Source organism: Anoplophora glabripennis, unplaced genomic scaffold (assembly GCF_000390285.2).
Source record: "Anoplophora glabripennis isolate ALB-LARVAE unplaced genomic scaffold, Agla_2.0 scaffold5, whole genome shotgun sequence".
Classification (NCBI taxonomy): Eukaryota; Metazoa; Arthropoda; class Insecta; order Coleoptera; family Cerambycidae; genus Anoplophora; species Anoplophora glabripennis.
In genome coordinates, this window is record NW_019416525.1 from 1216206 (window position 1) to 1225762 (window position 9557).

At 35.4% G+C, this 9557-nt stretch overlaps 1 protein-coding gene across 1 annotated transcript; it reads right to left on the reverse strand.

Moving 5' to 3' along the window:
- Positions 1 to 2881: 2881 nt before the first annotated feature.
- LOC108907502 (trafficking protein particle complex subunit 8) lies at positions 2882 to 8898 on the reverse strand. Its single transcript, XM_018711230.1, has 10 exons — positions 8559 to 8898; positions 8059 to 8506; positions 7724 to 8000; positions 7302 to 7576; positions 7003 to 7251; positions 6485 to 6941; positions 5726 to 6436; positions 5299 to 5672; positions 3838 to 4632; positions 2882 to 3261 (listed from the first exon to the last, which is right to left on the reverse strand). The coding sequence occupies exons 1-10, from the start codon at positions 8713 to 8715 to the stop codon at positions 2994 to 2996; spliced, it is 4011 nt and encodes a 1336-aa protein (XP_018566746.1). The 5' UTR covers positions 8716 to 8898; the 3' UTR covers positions 2882 to 2993.
- Between the last annotated feature and the right edge of the window lie 659 nt (positions 8899 to 9557).

Sequence of the window (9557 nt, forward strand, 5' to 3'; positions counted from 1 at the left end):
TCCGCCAGTTTTCGAGATTTTTTATATTTTTCCTTCCGGTTTCAAAGCATTTGTTAGGTAGGCAACATACAATACATACGTGAGTATACTTGGCTGCATAAACCTCCTTTTGGAAAGGCACTTATTTTTTGACGATAATTTTCATGAATAATCTCAAAAATTTAAAATGCCGTCTAAACACGGCACCCCGTGTGTAGTTTGCTGTTTGCGCCGCAGAAAAGGCCGCTGTAGTATGCTATTTTTGTAAGTTGCTTTCCCGATGAAAAAAATTGAATATCTCGAAAATTACGCGAGCTAGAGAGAAATTCGTATTAGTTTTGGATTTGCCAGAACCGTTATAGTCTGGAGGATTTTTTTCAGATTTTTCCGGTCCCCTAAAATTTTTTGGCCGAAAAATTCGATGGACTGGTCCGTCTAATTTCTCAAAAATTTTTAGGGCTCTGAAAATTCTGAAAAAATTCAGGTGGACAATGACGACCCTGACTAATCCAAAACTGCCGTCAGTTCCTCTCTAGCTCCGCCAGTTTTCGAGATTTTTTATATTTTTCCTTCCGGTTCCAAAGCTTTTGTTAGGTAGGCAACATACAATACATACGTGTGTATATTTGTCTGCATAAACCTCCTTTAGAAAGGCACTTATTTTTTGACGATAATTTTCATGAATATTCTCAAAAATTTAGAATGCCGTCTAAACACGGCACCCCGTATGTAGTTTGTTGTATGCGCCGCAGAAAACGCCGATGTAGTTCGCTATTTTTGTAAGTTGCTTTCCCGATGAAAAAAATTGAATATCTCGAAAATTACGCGAGCTAGAGAGAAATTCGTTTTCGATTTGTATTTGCCAGAACCGTTATAGTTCTGGAGGAATTTTTTCAGAATTTTCCTTAAACCCAAAATGTTTTGGACGAAAAAATCGATGGACTGTCCATCGATTTTCTCCAAAATTTTTAAGCCTCTGAAAATTCTGAAAATATTTAGGTAGACACTACCGGCCCTGACGAATCCAAAACTGTCGTCAGTTCCTCTCTAGCTCCGCCAGTTTTCCAGATTTTTTACATTTTTCCTTCCAGATTCAAAGCTTTTGGTGTATAGGCAACATACAATACACGCTTGTAATTCTTAAAACCGCCTTTAGCAACGCATTTTAATTTTTTGTCGATAATTTTCGTGAAAATTCTCAAAAAATTAGAATGCCGTCTAAAGACGGCACCCCATATGTAATTAGGGCCGCAGAAAACGCCGATGTGGTCCGCTATTTTTGTAAGTTGCTCTCCTGAAGAAAAATCGAATATCTCTAAAATTACGCGAGCTAGAGAGAAATTCGTTTTAGATTTGTATTTGCCAGGACCGTTATAGTATGGAGGAATTTTTTCAGAATATTCCTTGAACCCAAAATTTTTTGGACGAAAAAATCGATTTTCTCAAAAATTTTTAGGCCTCTGAAAATTCTGAAAAAATTCAGGTAGACACTACCGGCCCTGACGAATCCAAAACTGCCTTCAGTTCCTCTTTAGCTCCGCCAGTTTTCCAGATTTTTTACATTTTTCCTTCCAGATTCAAAGCTTTTGGTGTATAGGCAACATACAATACACGCTTGTAATTCTTAAAACCGCCTTTAGCAACGCATTTTAATTTTTTGTCGATAATTTTCGTGAAAATTCTCAAAAAATTAGAATGCCATCTAAAGACGGCACCCCATATGTAATTAGGGCCGCAGAAAACGCCGATGTGGTCCGCTATTTTTGTCAGTTGCTTTCCTGAAGAAAAAAATTGAATATCTCGAAAATTACGCGAGCTAGAGAGAAATTCGTCTTAGTTTTGGATTTGCCAGTACCGTTATAGTCTGGAGGAATTTTTTCAGATTTTTCCGGGCCCCTAAAATTTTTTGGCCGAAAAAATCGATGGACAGTCCGTCGAATTTCTCAAAAATTTTTAGGCCTCTGAAAATTCTGAAAAAATTCAGGTGGACAATGACGACCCTGACTAATCCAAAACTGCCGTCAGTTCCTCTCTAGCTCCGCCAGTTTTCCAGATTTTGTACATTTTTCCTTCCAGTTCCAAAATTTATGGTGGGCAGGCAACATACAATACATACGTGTGTATACTTGGCTGCATAAACCTCCTCCAGAAACGCATTTTTGTTACGATAATTTTCATGAATACTCTCAAAAATTTAGAATGTCGTTTAAAAACGGCACCCCGTATGTAGTTTGCTGTTTGCGCCGCAGAAAACGCCGATGTAGTTCGCTATTTTTGTAAGTTGCTTTCCTGAGGAAAAAAATTGAATATCCCGAAAATTACGCGAGCTAGAGAGAAATTCGTCTTAGTTCTGGATTTGTCAGTATCGTTATAGTCTGGAGGAATTTTTTCAGATTTTTCCGAGCCCTTAAAATTTTTCCCTGAAAATTGTAAACAATTTATTTTCCTTCTAATAGCGGTCCCGTATGCAACTGGGGTCGCTAACACACTGGGCTGGTCGGTTTTTGTGCCAGTGCTTCCATTAAGAAAAATAACGGAAAATCTCAAAAATTATAGGAGCTAAAGAGAAACGAACTGGTCTTGGAATGATGGACATTACCCGAATTTTTTCAGATTTTTTCGAGTACTATAATTATGAAGTTAGACGAAACAGAATTTTTAATTGGTGTATTGATTACTAAGATTTCTAAGTTTTTGTGATATGTTAATCTGGTATAAATAAAATAGCGTTGGGAGATCGTTTATATAGAAATATGAAACATATCACAGCAAAACAGTTACCAACTGAAATAATACACATTCTTGTTTTATTTTCTCTGTTCATTTAATCAAATGACTTGACCTAAGGTAATACTGAAAGAAGAAATAAAAACAAGTCATAAAAACAATAATTTATTCAAGAAAACTGTATATTAACAGTAATATATTACATATGTAACAATCTAATCATTTAGTAAAAACATAACGTAAGGGAAACTTCAGATTAAAAAAATAATAAAGTATGTAAAGTCAAACTAACTTTTGCTATGTACAATCAGTGTAGAATGTATCTGACAAGCCTGTATAACGTACGATTCCATTTCGTTGGCTTTACAACACGAAATTTGAATATGAGCACCTAGATTGAAAGTTCCTGGTCCTGTCACGCAAGCAGACAACATCACAGCTTCAGTCGTTAATGGTTTCACCATCCTTATTACCTTACTGTTGCCCAACCAACAGAAATTACTGGAAGCATTGCGATAGAATAAGTTTGACTTGTTTATAGAGGTTTGCACGGTACTGAAACAAAAAAAATATTTAGAGATAAACTATTTGTTAATTTACAAAGACCTTACAGTTCTGTGATTAAAGCACGATCAGTCAGCTAAGTAGAGCAAACATGTTGAAAAATAAAAAAAAGTTGATGACTTCTACGTTTCGTGCATTATAAATACACTCATTATTTTATCCTTCTGCCGTTACCTTTATCTTTAATCCAGAAATTGACGAGCTTCTCTCTACTTTGCTAGAGCTAATTATGCTTCGTCTATATACAGGGCCTTCATAAATGTTTACAAGCCGCGTGACTGCAGAGCTTAGGCAACCCAACGTTGAATGGTAACGATAGATCTTTAAAACTTGCCGTCACCGATATTAATGATTCATTTACAGTAAAAAGTAACAAACCGTTACGCTTGAGATAATGCGATCGCCGATTGAATAGTTTTGTGAAAAATTACACCAACCGCAGCCCGTGAAACAGAACCTTGATCTTATTACTTAATTAAAATAAAGTAAACAAATAAAAAATAATATTGACTAAGTAATAAATGATTTTGAAGCGAAATTTACTAGTTTAACGCAAAATATATTTACCTAGTTTCGCTAGTATTAACAACAACTTTCAGTTCTGAAGTGTCAATAACGCTGTGTAATAGCAATTTTATAGGGACTATACAGAGTTTTTCTTCGTGAAAATCATGTGTGACCGTAGACGGGTATACTAAATTATAAGCCATTTGATTTTGAGCAACTTTTGCACGTTCTTCTTCCAAAACATTTTTTTCGTTAATATCTATTACACTATCAGACAGAATTTTCTCCAGCTGCAAAATATCCTCTTCAGTCCTATTAATTTCAATCGGAATCACACACTGACCGTTCACCACCCTCTTATTATTAATATCAATGACTAGAGCTCGCCACTGCAGCATTAAAATGCCATCTTTGTTTTCCTTATAGTTAAGGCAGTCCATTTCGTCAAAGACGTTCAATTGAGGACCCTCCGCTTTCCTGCCAAATGCAATGAAGATATTTTGTAAACTCCTGTAAGACTTCCGATCAGAATTTAACGACATACTCGAGTATTCACTGGTTTCTTTCACCTCTCTTTTGGCTTTCAATAAGATGTGTGCAGATTCTTGGGAATGTAAATTAATATATTTCGGCATCGCCATGTCTTTCGATATCGACCAATATTTGCTAAGCAAACCGATGTTTAGTAACGTTATTTCTGTTAATACTGAACTATGCGATTTGTTCAGGTTCGTAATTTTCAGAGCTAAAGCAAGTTCTTCTACTTCCTTTGCCTTGTGGCCTGCTTGTGAAGTCGTTTCTATGGATAATGACTCCTGGACTGTTAAATTCCAGCAGTGTCTCACAAGTCGATACCTTTAAGAATATTTAAATAAATCAGTAATTTTCATTTTTTCCACAGCTAAATAAAAATGAGTCACCATGTAAAAACTGTTTAACACAAATTTCTGTCAAAAGCAATATTTCAGTAAATGAAATACACACAATAAAAGAGTTTTATACATTAAAAATTTTGTAGCGAATTACCATGAAATTAAAGCAAGAACAGAAAAATACAAATTTCAATACAGTCTATTGTTTTAAACATAAACATTAGGGTGGCCCAAAGAAAAAAAATATTTTTTTTTCGTGTCTCTTGTGAAAATATGTTAATTTATCATGTTTTAAGAGCCCCCTCAAAAAATCAGCTTTAAAAAATTTTTTTAGAGGTCGCTCAAGATTTTTAAAAATTTTCAAAATCGTCAAAAATTTATTTTATTTCAAATTTTTTTTCTCGCTATTTTATCATTTCCTAGGTTGAAAAAATCTCGATTCCGAAAATTTCAAATCGAAATAAGGGGTTATTTCCATACTTCACTCCACATTCGCAGATTCCGTATTAGCGGTACATTTTCGGAACGTATCCCCCACGAATAAGGAGCTTTGACTATAATTAACAAAGACACATTGAGAGAATCTAGCATTTCGGCGAGGAATTAAAAAAGAGAAACGATTTTTCAACTCCGGAAGATAAATATTTACCTGGGGATGCTTTGTTTATTTGTATTTTCGTAGTAAACAAGCAAGTCAACAGTTGTGGGACCTTTGTTGTATGGCGCCTTGACCCAAATATTTACAGTGGCTGTTTGCCCGGGGTCTAAGACATTGCCTACTAGTGGCACCGATGTAATGTGGTTCTTTCGAGCTAACTTCTCCCTCGTTGCGGACGTAGCAATATCATATTGGTCAATAGAAGTTTTAGCGTGCTGTCCCAATTCTACATATGACACCAAATGTGGCACCGAAGTTGCAAGATAAATATTTTGGAGGGGTACCGAACTAGTATTTTGGAAATCCACTGAAATTCGCTGGATTTCGTCAGCGAGAAAATCCAAGCTCATCTCGGAAAATGTAACCTGAAAAATGGGTTAGTTAGTAATATGTACCTAAGGAAATAATTTTATTTCACCTGTAAACAAGGAGCCGCAGTTACAACGCTGATATCCAATCCAACGGTGCTGTTATTATCACCTTTCCTTAATTTATTACTACCATTGGGAACGGATATTAGTTGTTTTCCTTTAATAAAGTTTGTCTCTGAAGTGGCATTCGACCCTGTCAAAGTATAACAAAAACCATTTATAGTTAACACCCCAGTGGCTAAAGGCATCAAAGTCAACAGGATGTCTTGCTTAGAATTACCGTCTATCGTAACGGCTTTCAAAATATATGTCTTAACAAAATCATCCTTGTTGTTATCCAGTACATCATTCACTATCACTTCGTCGCAACTCTTAAAACTCCACAGTACGTAGATGTCCCTTAAATGTAATACTGTCTGCAAAGTATTAACTAATTCAATGGATATTTGGATAGGCTCGTTCATAATCGCGACTGGTTTACTTTTCGCTAGTTGGCTAAGCGTATACAGAGTTACCATTGGCTTGAATACCATTGGAAGAGAACCTTCTGCTTCTTGAACTAAAAGTTCTTCCAATTTATACCACCTACTTTCTGCGTTTAAATCGTATGTACTATTAAAACCGATTCCTATAGCAGGAACTTTGCCCGGTGTCGACAGAGGGCGTGTTGGTCCTACTAACACTTTTATCGAGTTCATATTTAATTCTGGTACTGGCAAAATCGGACTAGCATGTTGGTCGCCTGCTTTCAGTTTATTCTGAAAGAAACCGTTAAAGTTTTGGATCAAATAGCGTCTTCAACTTACCCCTAAAATCATCAAGTATTCTTTGAGGAACATTGCTTGTTGCTGAGCTGACTGCTTGCTACCCCCCTTCAAAAGTTTCGAAAACGAATCAACGGCTTCTTCGAACTGCTGCAGATTATTTGCCTGACGTCCGATCGTGTAATGAATATGATCGCATGCCAAATCCCATCCGGTATTTTCGTAAATCTGATAGGCCTGTTTGTAACATTTCAACGAATGTTTCCTCTGTGCGGCTTTGGAAAACCTGTGGCCAGCTAGAACCATATGGAAAGCATACTTCCTAATCATTTTAGACTGTAAAAAACAGTATGCCGCTTGTTCTAAGAGTAAGGCAGAGCGTAAGTCAGATTCTTCGCTAGTCATTCTTATTAGTTGATGTGCGGCTTCACCGTACATTTTTTGGTGTTTCAGGCACTCAGAACTTAGAATTGTAGCTCTAGTCGCAAACTGGGGCATCCTAATTATAGACAAATAAAAATCATTATTAACAAATAAGGTTCATAAAAATTATCGCTTACTTGCAAGTAGTTAAGTAAGTCGTTATACTCTCTTCCATATAATCACAAGTTTTTCTACTGGGGTCACGGTTCATAAAAGCTGACAGTGCTGCCATTTCCAATGCTCCGGCATAATAAAGCCATGCTTGGTCAGCATTATAATCCCTCTTTGCTAAATGATATGCTTGAAATGCGGCATCATAATGACCAAACATGAAGTAAAGGTCTCCCAAACGTCTTACTTGTAACTCTGGAGAATCAGGGGAGTAACTGAAAAACTACATTAGTTTACGAACCAACTAACGGTACGAACTACTCACATCAAATTGTTAACAGCTACAGAGCCAGCTCCAGGTTTATTCGGGCTGAACCATCTCTTTGTAGCACTAAACAGCGATTTACTCATTCCTTTTTTGTTCGACACTACATCATTTAACATCACCAAATGTTTCTCGATATATGGCAACAGACAACTTCTTGTAAATTCTAATATTAACAATTTGATTTGCTCAACATCTTCAGTTGACAAACAACCACCATGTGGTATTTGTTTAACTGGAACTTTGGGTTTATTTTCTTCGACTGCACAATCTCCCTAGAATACAACTTATTTTTCTATTTCATTTAATTTGAAAAATATACAGTGGAATTCCTTGGTCAAACGATAAAACAATCAATAAATAAACGATAAACAATAACTTTTACCCTCGAAGCAACGGACACAAATATTATAATTACTTACTAAAGAATCCTCATTAACTGGACTGAGAGGGTGGTAATTTTGAACATTTTTAATTTCTTCTGCTTCTTGTCCTACTTCCAATAATGAACCTTTTGAGGAAGTCGAGGCATTATCTTGACTACCCTCTTTCATATCAATTTGATTTGTAATAAATTGACTCCAAGGGTCTGGTAAATGCTCAGACTGCACAGGTCTAGAGGGCCTCGAGTTCATTCTTAATAAAAAGCAGTGAGGTGCTCCATATGTAGACTTTATCGATTCAAACGAATTGTTAGCTCTATAAAAACAATTAATATTACATGTATGGAAAAGTCACATTTTATTTAGTTACTCACATTGTAAGGTTTCCTTCGACATTGTCATGAACGATAACATAATACTTGAGTATGTTTGAACTGAACCATTTTGGTAATTTCCCAGGTGCTGAAGTTTGCACTTGATTTAAACTTTGCGCTAATTGGTTAAAAGTGTCTGGTGGATTGTTATCGGTGGAACTTACTACTAGTAAGCAAGCTAAAAAATGTTTAGTAAACTCATGATCTGACGGATATTGCACCCTTAAAAATGTATCCCTCCAGGCTTCAAACCAAGGTGTGGAAGAAGGGATTTCCAGTTTATAACTTCCTATTTGAAATGTTTTACTTCTGCTTTCGGTAGCGTTGCTCACAGATGAATTTAAAAGCTTTCTAGCTAGAGGTGTTTGGGGTGGCCGCCACGTTATATCCAAAAAAGTAAGTTTAAAATTACGAATATTTACAGGACCTGTTATGTCTTTATAGTGCACTGGAAATAACAATTGAGGTTATACTTTACAGATTAAAATGTCGATACGTACCATCACTATTGAGTCGTGAAAATGGTTGTAATAATTCTATAAAATCCAAATTGTTTTTCTGGCAGCATTTCTCCGCTAGGGGAGTGCACATAACTGCAATTTGGGGAGTAAATGAATTTCTGATAAATTCATGTGGGCTCTGCTTACATTGTGCCATATTAAATTTGGGCGAACTCTCCCACTGTTTATTAAAATTATATTTAATGTGCACTACAATATCACAATTTAATTCTCATTATCAAAATACATTTTATCTACAAAACTTTGACGTTTACTATGTGATTTTTAAAGAAATGAACATAATCTACTCGGATGTCCAATGCATAAGCAAAATAGAAAACAGCCGTCTTCTTCTTCTCTGCTTATTTAAAATTCATACCAACTGCTGAAAATAAATTCCTTATTTATTTTCAACTGATCTAAATGACCAGATCACGTACCATTCCTGGTTCAATAAGCAACTATAAAAATCAATAGTAGTGTGCGTATAATACGATAGAATCAGGATAGTAGAGCAGAAAAAAAATACTTACTGTCTGAACGATTTTCCACCTTCATGTTCTTTCTTTTGACTTATACAATAAATGAAACGTTTGAATTTATTATTCTCAAGTCAATTTGATTTAGCATACAAATAAAATACTTATTAAACCATACTGTTAATTTCCTCAGTAATATTCACACGTAATAGTCGTTATAACAAAAGCATCTTTCGTTGTTTGATCGATTTCTTTTTACTTTAGTGCCGTATATGACAAATTTATCTATACGTGGCAGTAACAAAAATAATTAATTTTGAAATTTCTTGGAAATCATATACTATACCAGCAGTCTTCAAACTTTTATGATTTGCGGAACCCGGCCAACATTTTAATTTGTTTGAGGAACTCCCACACCTTTCGAACACATTTTTTACTAATTATGTAATATATTTATAAATACTATGTACTATTAACCAAATAAATATTCCACTTAATGCACTAGACTTTAAAGTTTAAA

Bases quoted from the DNA above. Each gene is read 5' to 3' on its own strand.
- LOC108907502 (XM_018711230.1), bottom strand. From the start codon at position 8,715: ATGGCACAATGTAAGCAGAGCCCACATGAATTTATCAGAAATTCATTT. The intron at 5,673-5,725 runs GTGAAATAAAAT...CCCATTTTTCAG, and splicing joins CTGCGGCTCCTTGTTTACAG to GTTACATTTTCCGAGATGAG. The intron at 3,262-3,837 runs GTAAATATATTT...TTTTTGTTTCAG, and splicing joins GTTAATACTAGCGAAACTAG to TACCGTGCAAACCTCTATAA.